At 36.1% G+C, this 15,550-nt stretch overlaps 1 protein-coding gene across 25 annotated transcripts in view; it reads left to right on the forward strand.

Moving 5' to 3' along the window:
• Positions 1-15,550, forward strand: part of LOC124222499 (ankyrin-3) — a 98,767-nt gene that overhangs the window by 44,188 nt on the left and 39,029 nt on the right. For 20 of the 25 annotated variants that reach the window (XM_046633561.2, XM_046633569.2, XM_069136847.1 and 17 more), the window contains exons 3-18: positions 1,797-1,898; positions 3,119-3,251; positions 3,392-3,555; positions 3,798-3,953; positions 4,097-4,225; positions 4,508-4,705; positions 4,781-5,077; positions 5,163-5,360; positions 5,651-5,797; positions 5,893-6,042; positions 6,319-6,459; positions 6,627-6,782; positions 6,879-6,977; positions 7,340-7,537; positions 7,898-8,081; positions 9,731-9,835. In XM_046633561.2, coding sequence (XP_046489517.1) covers positions 1,797-1,898; positions 3,119-3,251; positions 3,392-3,555; positions 3,798-3,953; positions 4,097-4,225; positions 4,508-4,705; positions 4,781-5,077; positions 5,163-5,360; positions 5,651-5,797; positions 5,893-6,042; positions 6,319-6,459; positions 6,627-6,782; positions 6,879-6,977; positions 7,340-7,537; positions 7,898-8,081; positions 9,731-9,835 — 2,557 coding nt within the window. Of the gene's footprint in view, positions 1-1,796; positions 1,899-3,118; positions 3,252-3,391; positions 3,556-3,797; positions 3,954-4,096; positions 4,226-4,507; positions 4,706-4,780; positions 5,078-5,162; positions 5,361-5,650; positions 5,798-5,892; positions 6,043-6,318; positions 6,460-6,626; positions 6,783-6,878; positions 6,978-7,339; positions 7,538-7,897; positions 8,082-9,730; positions 9,836-11,572; positions 12,622-14,769; positions 14,954-15,550 lie in introns of those variants that run through there. The other 5 variants (XM_069136860.1, XM_069136866.1, XM_069136865.1 and 2 more) reach the window with 4 other exon arrangements.

Raw genomic sequence — 15,550 nt, forward strand, 5'->3', positions numbered from 1 at the left:
AGTCAACGGTAGGAAGGTAAATCCAAGAAGTAAACGGTGAACAATGGCGTAACGAATAGCGATTTGCAGCATTGATGATTGCATCGCATCCAACCCCGGCTTGCTGGCAATTTCACCCGGAAGTTTCAACGGCTTTTCCAGTTTTTTCCAACCTCTAACTGTTAATTGTTTTACGGTACGCATAAAAGGTTGTTTGTCATCGAAAGTCGGAGATTTTTAAGAATAAATTAATTATTAACGAACAGAGGCACGAAAGATCGATTACAGTGTGCTAAGGTATATTTAAGCACTGCTCACGCCTTATTGAACCGAATAACAAAATTATATACATCTCTAAGAATGATGACGCGACATACCCGAGGTTCTCAACCTAAAACAAGGCTTGTAAATCGAATGGATCGAAAAGTTTTGCATAATTTTTGTTTTCCGCTTCATCCGTCTATGACTAAAGAATAGATTTATGTATCAATTTCAACTCACCTCACAGCTGAACTGACTGCGTTAAATCTAGACGAGCCTTCTTCCCTCCTCGGTCGTATTTTCAAAGCATCGTAGAAGAGCTGTAAAGTTGTTTGTTGTATTCGTCAGGATTGCTCCATGCTTGCATGGACTCGATGATAGGGTATTCCATAATCAAATTTTAATTAGATCGCATTCGAGGGACTGACGCGACTCTAAAGTCACTCGTCGATCGTGTCGTTGCCCGCAACGCGCACCCCTGCTGTAATTACGCGAATTATAACCACGTTGCGGAAAATTGCGCCGTACCTAAACGAATGAAGGTTCGTTTTTTTCTCACCTGCACAGTCTTAATTAACCGGCTTCATCGCTTCCTCGCGGAAAAGCGAGCAAAGAACTGTAGTCCAGTTGAAATAACACTATTTTCATTTTTTAGAGGTTGGGGGTGTCGTCAGTATTTTAAATCAAGAATTCGACTAGTTTCTGCGGTATCTTTGGCCACCGTCTTTAATTCATGGTGGAATTTGTTCTTTATTATAATTAATTGGTATCTTTATTTTTGTCGTAACAATCTTTTGACCGAGATCGATATTTTCCTACCTGAGCCGTACATTCAAGATGGCGGTCGAAGGTACTGTAGAGTCTGGTCAAAATTCTGAATTTATACTACTGATAACCGACCGCCCCCCTTCTCCCAACGTTTAGAAAGAGAATAAAGTCGTATCGAAAAATTGCAGTTTCAGATCGTGTTAATCCGTATTAGCGTCAATCTCCGGAGTCTAGACTCAGGGTAGGCCGAGTGTCGAGGGTTCAGGTGGCGACAAGGGAGAGGAGAGTTCCTTTACCCCGTGACGTCACTTCAGACTGCACGGCGCCCACAGACCGCAACGCAACCCCAACCGACTGATAAAACCCTTTATCGCGAGAAACCCTGCCCGCCACTGCACTCGAGCACCCTTCGCCCGGGCTGAAGCATTGCACAAATGTTTATTTCCGTTATTTCCGCTGCTTAATTCACGGTTTGTAAACGAACCGACACGGTTTTACGGAGTCGCAAAATTTACGTAACAACGCGAAATCGTCGCAATCAAGGTTCAAGACCGCGAGTCTCGGTCCATCCGATACGCGTCTGAGCTTGACAAGAGTAAACAAATGAATACAACGATCGTTTTGCCCGAGATCAGTTTTGTTTCGACGTGGCACCACTGATCGCTTAGTTCAGACCGATCGACTACCGTCGTAATAGACGATACAGATATAATATTCATGAATCGTAAAACTGTACGGGTACATGAAAGTAACATATTACCTACATAATTTACTTTTTTGTGTTGCAGAGTGACCCAAGTACAGCCTTCCTCAGGGCAGCGAGAGCGGGACAACTGGAAAAAGTGTTGGAGTACCTCGAGTCCGGAGTTGACATAAATGCTTCTAACGCTGTAAGAATGATCGTTTCGTGGTGATCACTCCGAATGAACCATTATTCACGATATCTCTTTGATGGTGTATCATTCCGATAGTTTTCCCTCGCTTTCCCTTATTATCATACCCAATTCCCCAAACAACCGGTAACTGTCTCGTAGAACGTATCTACCTAGTTCAGCTTCGAACACGAAATCTGTCGAAACATAGCCACTCTCGATTTTTGCATTTCTAGGGAATCGAGCGAATTCGATGGTGGCTATGTTCACACGGAAACCGATTTCGGAAAAACGCGTGGCAGCTTCTTAGCAGACAGCATGCATCATGCCGCTCGCCAATACATATTAAACCCGGAATTCTTTCTCGTTAAATTCAGACCGTCGTTGATAATGCTCATTTGAAGACAGTTGATTACATTTGAGTATTAATCATAACGGCAGCGAGACCAAAGGATATGTTTATTTTGTAAATAATTTTATAAAAATCTGAGTCGTATTCTCGAAAAACTTGCGTACATACTACGAATTTCTCCAATTATAACCTTTTGGGCAGTTTTCCTCGATGTCGTGGAAGTGTCGATATCGATTACAAATCAATGCATGAGAGCAGTACAGTACTTTTGTAGTTTAAAAGCGCTGAAATTTAGGTCTTTGGAAGTCTTTCAAAAATAACCTTTTGCAGTTTTTGAATTTTGACCAATCTACTCGCAATGTCGCAGATCAATATTTTCCTTCTTACTCGCTCATGCTTGAGTCAGACTACTCAGCAGATTTTTATCTAATTGCATGAGAAAAATAGGTATCAAAAATGGAGCCGTACACTCACATATCTATATTATCTCGAGGGACTATGGTTGACTGGCATCTTACAGTACATACCAAGGCATATTCGTAACGTATTGTATCATCATTAAGGTATCGAGGCCTTATACATCATATGATTGAATTCACTTCACTCATCAGAAATGCACTTGAACCCACTTGACCCTCAAAACATTTGTAACGTAATTTACACCCACCTAAAATCTTGTTAAATCAAAGATGAAATCTCGTAATGAAAGGGCTGCTCACACTTTCTCAGTATTTAAAATTTTCGCAATCTCTAGTGTAGTTCTTCTTTAGTCAGGTTTGATGTCTTTAAGTTTTTAGAATCAATCCTTTAGCGCATATCGTCAATTATTTTCTCATGTTATATCTAATCTAATAGCAGTATCTAATAAAATAATTTGATATTACAGAATGGTCTAAACGCTTTGCACCTAGCCGCTAAAGACGGCCACATAGAAATAGTCAGAGAACTTTTAACTCGAGGAGCTATCGTAGATGCTGCCACCAAGAAAGGAAATACAGCTCTGCATATCGCCTCACTTGGTAACTGAATATTCTACTTCACCAAGTTTGTGTTATATCCTTTAAGCCATGAAATTTATCTGCTGAAAAAATACCAACTGATTAATGTCTTTGTATAAGATTCGTATTTAATAAATAATACGATTCCATTGTTTCTTCAGCTGGGCAAGAAGAGGTTGTACATTTACTCATTCAACGTGGCGCTTCTGTCAATGCCCAATCACAAAATGGTTTCACACCGCTGTACATGGCTGCCCAAGAAAACCACGACTCCGTTGTCAAGTTTTTGCTTAGCAAGGGCGCTAATCAAACTCTTGCCACTGAGGTAAGACAAAATATGTTTTTTATTCACTTGAAGTATTTCTCTCCAGGATTGATTGGATCCTGTTGAATTACCCTCATGTTATTCTGACAGTACTTGCAAATTGAGACTGTTTGCGGCATTGTCTTGCACTTAATTCATGTTAATTATTTCATATAAATACAAAATACCTACGTTGTATATTTTGCAATTCAACGAATCGTAAGATGAAGATACATTTGCTAATCATGGAATTGTGTTCACAGGATGGATTTACCCCATTGGCTGTGGCCATGCAACAGGGTCACGACAAAGTAGTAGCGGTACTACTCGAAAGTGACACAAGAGGTAAAGTACGTCTACCAGCTCTTCACATTGCTGCAAAGAAGGACGACTGCAAAGCTGCTGCGTTGCTTTTACAAGTAAACCTTTTTACCTCTACTTGATGCTGTTTATAAGAAACAATATTGAAAAAGTACATAAATTCGATGTTCAAAGGCAATCGAAATTCGTTTTGTGATGTATGGCCATATAAGTATGGATTTACACTGAGTTTTATTTACAGAACGATCACAATCCTGATGTTACATCAAAAAGTGGTTTTACACCCCTTCACATCGCTGCCCATTACGGTAACGACAGGATAGCTTCGCTACTCTATGAAAAAGGAGCAGCAGTTAATTTCACCGCAAAGGTAATGAAGCCCGTAATATCAATTACAAAATAGTTCATCGAATGACGAATTGCGCAGAGTTTTACTGACTTATAGTGTGCCGAAATAAGCCATTACTCACGGAACTTCAAGCCCATACATAGTACCATTTGTAGCACATGTCATAAAGCAGTCTTACTCGTGTAGTAACGGGTCAGCTGTTTTAAATGATGTTTGATGCACAAAATGTGTTTAACAGGTCTGTTATACATAGATATTTTTGTTCAGTTGAGTATCTGTGTTAACGTGAAACTTGATTTTCAGCATAATATAACGCCAATGCATGTCGCAGCAAAATGGGGAAGGATAAAAATGGTGAATCTGCTTATGTCCAAAAATGCGAATATCGAAGCAAAAACGAGAGACGGGCTCACTCCGCTTCATTGCGCAGCTAGATCTGGTCATCACGAAGTAGTAGATATACTAATAGAAAACGGAGCACCTATTGGTTCTAAAACGAAGGTAAGTTACCAGGCATTCAACATCGTTCAACATGTCTTTATTTTATACTCTTATTTCGAATGTTTCATTCCTCAGAATGGACTTGCCCCACTGCACATGGCTTCTCAAGGTGATCACGTTGATGCTGCTCGTATTCTACTTTACCATGGAGCACCGGTCGACGATGTGACCGTTGATTATCTGACTGCGTTGCACGTGGCAGCTCATTGCGGACATGTTAGAGTAGCTAAACTATTGCTCGACAGAAATGCTGATCCTAATGCCAGAGCCTTAAATGGTTTTACCCCTCTTCACATTGCTTGTAAAAAGAACAGAATAAAAGTTGTTGAACTGCTTCTTAAACACAGAGCTAGCATCGAAGCAATGACAGAGGTATAGATATTCTTAGATATGAGTGCGATAGATTATGATCCCCATTTTATGAGCTTCATATTAAAGACATGAAATTGTTCTTCAGTCCGGCCTTACACCTTTACACGTTGCAAGCTTCATGGGATGTATGAACATTGTCATCTATTTACTCCAACACGATGCTAGTCCAGACATTCCAACTGTGCGAGGAGAAACCCCCCTGCATTTGGCTGCTAGAGCAAATCAGACCGACATCATCAGGATTTTGTTGAGAAACGGAGCTCTAGTTGACGCCAGAGCTAGAGTAAGGATATTTCAATTTTCTGCAGAGCGGAAAGGCGGATACTTCTTTGTTATCAGACCATATATCTGAAGACTTTTTTTTGTTTTAATCGAACATTCATTCACAAGTTATCTCAAATTCCAAAAAATTTTTCTATTTTCTCACTGTTGCACTTTGCGATAGTTGAATGTGTACCTACTTGTGTATATGGGATTTGCTTGAGTGTACTGTTTGCAGTTACTCTAACGTTTTTATGGGTCCCTCCTTGTGAAGTCCTTTCAAATCGATAATTTTCAATAATCTTTTTATAGGAAGACCAAACTCCGTTACATGTTGCATCACGGTTGGGTAACGTTGATATCGTGATGCTACTCCTACAACATGGTGCGGATGTTGATGCAACTACGAAAGATTTATACACCCCGCTTCACATTGCAGCTAAAGAAGGCCAGGAAGAGGTGTGTAATTATTATGAAAATCGAGTATAACAATTACAGCTCAAGTTTACAAGTGGAAGAAATGTCATGTTGATCACTGCCTATTTCATTTTTAGGTGGCATCTGTCTTGCTTGAAAATAGAGCATCGCTTACCGCTACGACCAAGAAAGGTTTCACACCGTTGCATCTTGCTGCAAAATATGGAAATATGAATGTTGCAAGGCTTCTGCTACAGAAGGATGCCCCTGTTGATGCTCAAGGAAAGGTGAGATCTAGAATATTGGTTACGATTACGATGTATGTTATTTTTTGAAATATCCAAGAGTTTTTCATTAATCTTTTTACACAGTTGTTACATTATATCGAGGCTTGGCAAAATGTAATTAAATAATTAGCAACTATTAAGCGTAGAATTTTTGCTGTGTCAAATTTTTTGAATATCATACTCCACATGGGTAACAAAATGTTGTATAATTCTGATTGTCGTTTCGTTACTTGACACTTTTTTTTAACATGTATGCTTACGTAACTAACAACTCAGAATGGAGTCACACCGCTTCACGTTGCATCCCATTACGACCATCAGAATGTGGCTCTGCTTCTTCTTGACAAGGGAGCCTCTCCTCATGCAATGGCTAAGAATGGTCACACTCCGCTGCACATTGCGGCTCGTAAAAATCAGGTACCCTAGTTGTATATTTATAATATAAAGTCTATTTACTTGCGTAATGGTGATGAATATGGATTATTTCACACCTACGAAAATATCCAATTACATTGAGTAAATCATGAAATAATCAATGATTCGTTTACACTAAATTATTTACACTTACTTTTCATGACACGCAGATGGATATCGCCACAACATTATTAGAATATGGAGCAAAGGCAAACGCAGAATCAAAAGCTGGCTTCACACCTCTGCACTTGAGTGCCCAGGAAGGTCATACCGATATGTCAACTCTCCTTATTGAGCACAAAGCAGATACAAATCACAAAGCTAAGGTACTACTATTGTCTTACATTATTTCCGAGTCTAAATGCGTTTAATCGCTTGCTTCGTCAAGAATATTAGATATTTGTTCTACATATTAATTACAGAACGGTCTAACACCATTACACCTGTGTGCGCAAGAAGACAAAGTTAACGTCGCGTCCATCCTTGTCAAAAATGGAGCTGATATTGATACCAAAACTAAGGTAAGATACGCCCAAATATCCATAAACGAATCGAAACGTTATTATCCAAATATGCAGTACTATCATTGGCTCAACAAGTATGTATATATCTGTATGTATATGGGTGTTAGATCTAATAGAATTGTCACGAATTTAATAACAAGCATCATAATTAGCCTTGTACAGGCTAGTGTGAACTTCTGCGATCAGCAGCACTCAATGTTTTTCACTTAGTTCTTGATCTCAATCATGTGCATTCAAATAGGTGATAGTCTGTTTCACAGTCAAGTTGAAAAAATTTGTTTATTGGAACAAAAAAATTCTGTATATCAATTACCATACGAAGTGACGATCGATGTAATAGTAATTGCTAATTTTTATAGGCTGGTTACACACCGTTGCATGTCGCAGCACATTTTGGTCAAGCAGCAATGGTACGTTTCTTGCTGAGATCGGGAGCAGGTGTTGATAGCAGTACCGGTGCTGGTTACACACCATTACATCAAGCTGCACAACAGGGGCATACCTTAGTTATTAATTTGCTGTTAGAGAGTAAAGCAAAGCCTAATGCAGTTACCAATGTGAGCAAAATTCCAGCTTTTATCTAATAAGATCAAAGTAATCGATAGAATGAAATCTAACAACCATTTTGTAAATGTATAAAGTACGACTTATTGTTGCTTGAATTGAAAAAACCCTTATCGTAGCTCTTAAATGATGAGAAGCAATTTTATCTCTTTCGCATTGTTTAATATTGGAAAAGCCTTATGACTCAAAAAGCTCTCAAGTTTCATCTTAGAGAATGAAGACCATAAGTCATTAATCTTTAGGTCGCCACTAGTCAAATAATAAAAATGTGGGTTATTTGAAAATGTATTAAAATCACCGACGGTCTAAAGGTTAAGCAACTCGTTTCATGAAATCATTTTACTGTTAAATAGAATGGGCAAACAGCTTTGGACATAGCACAGAAATTAGGATACATCAGCGTTGTTGAAACTTTGAAAGTTGTAACGGAAACTGTCATCACGACTACGCATACTATTACAATTGAAGAGAAGTACAAGGTACAGGCACCTGAATCGATGCAGGAGACGTTCATGAGTGATAGCGAAGACGAAGGTGGTGAGTTTTCATAGTTGTCTTTTTAACGAAACCGTTATTTGTAGTTTTTACGCTGGTTCAAAGTTATTTTCACTAGCTTAATGGGTACGAAATATCTTATAGATGCAATTACTATGTACATAATAGTATTCTTGCCTGATTGATTTGCAGCGATTCGTTATGCTGTTGAGTTGTTTTTATATTTTATCATAAAGCGACACGCAACTTATAGCATTTTCAACTAATTACACCAGTGCACATCTGGTGTATACTGAAGTCTTCCATTGTCTTTTACTTTTATGCTGTGCTGTAATGCTGGACCATGTTTATGTAACTAGTTTAAAAAGCTATAACATCTAGACGTATATCAGAAACATGCATCCAAAGGTTTCTTGTACGAACTTAAACAGAATGCAAAACGACTGGCATATATCTCTCCAGTAAATGCCATAATCACGCGTATTATACACATAGTAGCCATGTGCTTAGTAATTTTCCATAAGTATTTAGGTATCAGTTTTGGAGAACGAGTTGAGAATTTATAATCAATTAAACAATTGTGTGGTTATTTCTCGTATCGCACTAAATTATTCTGCTAAATTTACTGAATTATTGCTACCTATGTATAGTGCACAGTATTCTTACTGGATAAATTTCGATATCTTATTAAGCTTTTAGGTATTGTAAATTGGCAGAGCGTGTTGAATAATCTAATTTATTCATTTAACGCACTAAGTGAATCAAATTGTTCTATCATAAAAATACGATCATAAAGTTGTATAATACTTACAACTGCATGTCTATAGGAATTTCTATACATGTGTTGCATGCCGCACCTGCAATCATTCCCAACTTATTTTCACGTGAGACAAGCTTTAGCATGTACTCTTATATAGGTAAATTACGTTGGATTTGATTCTTTAGTAGCTTTTAGATGGAAGCAAAATCGTATAGCATGTTTCGTTCTTAGTTTGCTTTGCATTAGAATTCCCGAATATTGACGTCATTCCTTTCCCTTGCCAATTAAATACGAGGGTTTCAATATCGCCATGGTTTTAGGGCACTGACCATTATCAATGTTGACGCTAGTTATAACTATTAGACGATAGCAGTTTTTTGAAGTTTTATGGATGTCTAGGTATTATCAGCAGAAAGATTCCTCATAGCCGAGACTAGTTACCTTTTGTTTATAAAGTTCTTTGTTGATATATGTTTCATTGATGAACAGTATGTATCATTTTGCTTCTCTTGTTATGTTGAAATTCGCATTTATTTTGCAAGAGCATGTGTTTAGCACAAAGTTCACCGGGTTGTTATCAAATTTAATGTTGAAATAAAATTTTCAATGTATTGAAAATGAGTAAAAATTTTTTTTAAATTGATCATAATTCACCATTCCAATGAATTAAATTAATGAACTAGTCAATTCTGTTTTCTGTAATTTCAACGATAATGAAATTTTTGGAAAATTTCCATCAGTTATTACATAACAATGCTTAAGATAATTGTCTATTACTTGATGGTCGAACTATTTCTGTAATTTAAAATACCAATTGCAACCACCCAGTGAATAGTGAATTTGAAATTTAAAAAAAAATCAATAAGTGTTAGGGAATACATATTGATGGTAAACTACCCCTGACTACCTTACTTGACGGTATACGATATAGGTGGCGACGAAATTGGTATGGCAGCCATGAATGTGTACGGGCAGCCGCCTCATGCGCAACATGTCTACCTCCCTTCCTACTACCAGGGCCAAATGACCTATACTAGTAAGTTGAAGCTCTCTGTGTGTCTCTCGCTCATTCTTGTTTCATGTTCCTTGTCATCCCTTTGTACATTCCATACACTCATTCCTATTCACTTATTCGAACTTTCTTTTATATACAGCTTATCGCAGTAATTAACATAAATTTATATTACACGACTTATTATTAGGCTTATGTGTATTTACACAATTCAAATCAGAATCTTAAATGATAGGTATACAGAAGTTTCAGAATATTTTCGGTTTCTCAATGTTTTGACGGTCATCTCCCTTACTCCGTCCTTAGATTCAAATAGTTTTGTAAGTAGCTGAACAGATCGAATACAACTCTTTTCATTCGCTTTCTCATTAATGTGCTGGTCAAATTGCTGATAAACTGACAGTCTTATGGATAGAACTATCTAATGAACTATATATTTACCTTTGGTACTAAATTATCATGTAAAACTTCAAAGAGTGCCAAATGTTTCAAACTGTCACAAGTTGACCTACTGGTGAATGGAGAGTAACGTAGGAATCAAGATTGTTGGATAATCGAATGATATACCCAAGGGATTATTCGCAACCAAAGTTTCCTGCCATTTCATTCGTTCTTTGCTTCACTGTATAAACATTAAAATCTATAATTAGTTTCGATATAGGTCAGATCATATTTATAGAACGGCTACATGTTCAAACTCCAAACGGCGTTGAATTTAAAAACTTCAGCGGCACACCGCAATGTACCAATTTCTCAACACTACCTCTTTACTTCAACAAGAGTTCCATTTTGTACATTAGGAGAAAAAACTTCATTGATATGTCCTTTGTTTCGTAATGTAAACATGATCATGTCTCTTGGTTCAATAAACCTACTTGCATGGGTTTTATTGATTAATTACACAACCTAATGTGCATTGTGTAATTATGTGTATACATGTACGTCAGCTCCCGTAATTAAAGATCCTTATTTGTGATGTGCATACATGCGCTGGTTACACGCAACAACAACAGTGAAGTTTTATGTGTAATGTCGTCGAAGAAATATAGGGCATACTATTGTTAATGTAATTTACATAGTAATGACTTGTATAAAAGTTCCCACTATTATGCTAGCCGAGTGACATCTGTTATGTGTTCGGTATGTTTTGATGCGGCTCCTCTCTTTTTCTCTCTACTACTACCTGTTACGTAAGACAGGATCTGCGGCCTTGTTTCGTGCCTCTTGTTTTCTGGTTAAGCTAGTTTGACTTAGGCTGGCCAAGTGCCAAGTTCGATTCTGCCCACCAAAATATTCCATTTTATATAACTAAGCAAAACCACTGAGTCTTAACAGTTTGTGCGTATTTATCCAGTTCCGAGTAGAGCGCAAGCTAACGATCGATCGAGGATTGCATTTAAAAATTAGAAAAAATTATAAAAGTGCCATTCATATTATTTCACAAGATTCACTTACATGGTATTCAGACTGTAAATCACTCTGCTAAGGCTTGCCAGCCACTAAGTGTTCAGTGTTAGCATGTTTAAAAGGAAAAATTCTTGTTGTAGCAATTTTTCATTACCAACTAGTATTTAAACGCCTTAAAATAAATTATTAAACAAGTATTTGTGTCGACTAATCAAATCAAAATCAAAATTTAATCAAGCTCTGAGAATTTTTAATTTTAGTCATAAATTTTTTCGCATTGCAAACTATTGTCCATACTGGTACTTCTTACAGTAAATTTACATGCATCTTTGTTACTGATAATAGATTCAGAGTGTACAGTGATTCATTCGTTCCAATATCAACAGCATCGAATTTGTTGAATTTCATAAATTATACGTTGCTGCTTTATTACACATGCTTACGTCATACCGCAGATTAAAAAGTAGACATGATTCAAAAACAAAATTTTATCCTCTTTTTATCTCACTTAATTTCAAGGTAAAGGGTTATCGCTTGGGTGCTTGTTAAAAACAAGTATAAATATAACATTGTGTAAATATCAATTGCGAAATCATGGACCAATGGATCTTATTATAAAATTAGTGATTCATGGAATGAGGTCACATTTCTAAGCTTGTGCTGAACAAGTATCAATTCTAAGACAGTCGCTGTTCCTGGCCTGCCCGTTGCAGATGTGAAGTGTATACAGAGTTAAAGATCGGCAGACACCGCTGAAGTGAATAGGGTGATTTTTCGCATACTGTGTACTTCTTACTTGAAGAACAGAAGTGAACTTATTTTTCAACCGATTTTAATCTGATTTCCGTGTTTAAAATGAACTCACAGTGCTCTAAGAACTACCATCTACCGAACTCAATAACATTGATTAATGTGCATCTAGGTTTATTATGACATTTGATTGAAAACAGTGAATAATTTGAATATTCCACACTGCAATAAACTTTTGTGGATTAAAGTGTCGTAGAACTTGTGCTACATTATTTCTTCCGAAGAACAAGAAAATTTTTTCATTAATACTTTATCGTATTGAAAGTTATATCTGAAAAATCATATTACAGATTTAACAAATATAATGTAATAAAGTAGTTGTTTTTGAAATTGCGCAATAAATGGACCATTAATAATATAAAACTAAAATAATAATCATAATTTATAACAAAGAAAAGTGTGTTATACATCACAGCTATTCCGATCACTCTATTCAGGCTCGATTGAAGTGCTTGCTTTTTCATTAAATTATAACTAATTAAGTTATTTGTGGACCAATACCAATATGCCGTTAGAAAAGGTAAAGCACAGGAAAAAACCAAAGAAGATGGCTTGCTGTGGGTGCGCCCGTAACAGGAACAGCGACCTGATGTGTAAATATGTTAATAATTTTTCGAGAAATTATTTTATGCAGATAAACATATTCTGTTCTCTCCTAAGTTGTCATATCAGTTATCGAATTACATAATTACTATTCCATCTATACTAACCGTGAATGGCCTCTTAACGATTGCAGTTGACCCAAAGATGTCACGTCTGAACGTGATCTAATTCGCTCAATGTTGTAATTATCTGATATTCTTGATGTGAGAAATTTCTTAGCAAAATTACAACCCAACCTGAACGCTACGAGCATTATTCTGGAAAATGATACGTGTTAAAACTCTTCAAATTTATATAATTAAAGTTTCAAAGAACAGAAGTATAGTGTCAATTGAGATTCATACTCTACGTGCGTGTATACATATAGGTTGAATAATTGGGCTGTGCTGGCACCCATTGAGAAGATGATTCAAAGAGAACGGTGCTTCGTGATGGTTGACAGATCAACTGTTAGGGCAGAAAAAGAACCAATTGCAGCTATTAACCAGTAGCCCGTGAAATAGCTGTGAAGGTTGCCTCGGGTGTTCATTGTAGCTGACTAATTACATCTGCTTCAATTATATGTAGGAATGAGTAAAAAGGTCATCCGGAACAATCCGTAATTTTTTAAATACAAGTATCATGTATTTAAGTAATTGTCAAATATTTTTCATTCATACATAAAATTGTCATGTCACTGGATTCACGTTTCTTGCTGAATAGTAAAACTTGAGTAAAGTATTTAAATATCAATCGATATTCTAATCGTTATCAATACATCATTTCAGAGAAAGATTTAATCAAGACAATTTTTTATTCCCTCGCACGTCAATGGTTATCATTATCTAATTATTATCAATATTGAAATGCTGATAAATAATACGCCAATACGTCAGAGAGGTATTAAATTACTCGTAAATCCAAAAGCTATTTACTAATGTTCTGCAGTTCTATTCAATTACTTTGAAAAAAGATTTCTTCTCCTCAAAGCTTCTCGATGCATTACATATTGAAGAAATTGTCAAAATTTGGTGCAAAGTTCAAAAAAAATAAAAATACGAAATGTAAGTGAAATAATTTTTCATTCTTCATCGGGGCGGTAGAAGTGGTACGGTAGTGGCTTTTTGAACGCAAAAACTGACTTGCTTACGTCTATGCTCTAAAAATATATCTAAATGTATAAATACGTGAATTCGGTGTGATAATTGATGTGGATGTAGAGTAAACATAAAACTAACAAAACCGAAAAAAAAAAAAACACAAAGCTAATGACTTCTGACCTCAAATCATCGCTATTTTAGTCCGTTTGACTTAATGTTTAACACAACAATGCATGCATATGCAATTGGGTCAAGCGGAACAAGCAGAAGCATACATAAATTCTCAGAAGCTATAAACTATTTCTGTTTACGACACTAATTCAATTCCGTGTAATTATATTTAATTGACTCAGATTTTCTGTAGATATTCAATGTTGCCAGAAAAATGTAGGGCATTACTTTACGAAGTCAAATTTAAAGATAGATTGAACTCGAGAGAAACAGATTTGATCTAATATGTTATGAATACATATGTGCTATTCAACAACTTTACAAATTCCTGCATATATCTATGTACATACATACGTATGTTCCTCTATTCGTATACAAGTATAAAACAGTATGCTTAGAATATAAGTATAGGTAGCCTTGGGGCGTCCGCTTTTGCGTGAAATATCATTAAATTGGTATAAACATTAAATAAACCTTACATTTGAAACGTAGTTGAAAGGCTTTATAAATAATTGAAGGAAAAATAAATCTTTTGCTTGCTGACAATATCTGAAATTTTATAACCGCACGTTACGTAAGTTTTGAAAACCGAAATTACAGCTTACCTCATATTTAAGTTGCCTAATTATCATACGCATCGGCTGAATTATTTTCATATGATATATATACCTAAATTTTTCCTCGTAGACGCTGTATCCATGCCTAAAATTAATTATATGAGCAAACAATCTGTGCAAGCACTGAAATGTTGATAATGGAGAAAAAATTTTTTTGTAAATATTTAAATAATGTCATATTGATTTTGTAAATGTGTCATACTGGAAAAATTCGCATTAGTCATGTTTCGTTTTAACATTTCCTCATTATTATCGTGACATCACTGGTTTAGTAAGTGTAGGCTGAATTTGTAGGCGGCTGGACAAGTGGATCATTACTACTTACATTCTTGAAATATCTGTTAGGTCATTTTAAATGCAATCAGTCTACAGTTACAACTCGATATGTGATGCTCGTGGCTTAGAATTCTCCTCACCTCAAAACATTGATGACGTTTAGAGGAATCACTTGAAATGTAAATAATCGACTTTGTTTTACCATTGTTAGTTAAATTTAGTGCATATGTTATTCAGTACTTCTTGTCTTACCAAGTTTTCGTTCAATAAATACACAGCACCGAAGTCATCACAAATGTGTAAAACTTCTAACAAGAAACAATATGTTAATAGTATCTTGAAGGACATATTAAACAATGAACAGTGATTTGCTACATGTATCGACATGATACTATTTTTTGATAGACTAATACAAAATATCTAAACAACTCTGATAAAATAAATTCAGCTTTATCTGTGCCTCACTATCAAAGTGGATGAAACGCTATCCATAGAATTGAGCAACACACATGTTATCAAGAGCATTAATAATTCTATGATCGGAAAAATGTTGCGTCTTGCTGATAAACAGAGCTTGCTCAGTGATTACTGAGTTGCGGTGATGGTGATTCAAATAAATCGTTGGGACTGACACAAATCAATACACCCGCTACATTAATAAAATATGGGAAAATATTGAAAAATTACTGGATTCTAGTTTTCTATATGTTGCACAATAAATTAGATAGTGCTCCAATTTTGCATCATATAAGCATACTTGAATATATCTCACCGAA

This window comes from Neodiprion pinetum, chromosome 1, assembly GCF_021155775.2.
Source record: "Neodiprion pinetum isolate iyNeoPine1 chromosome 1, iyNeoPine1.2, whole genome shotgun sequence".
Lineage (NCBI taxonomy): Eukaryota > Metazoa > Arthropoda > Insecta > Hymenoptera > Diprionidae > Neodiprion > Neodiprion pinetum.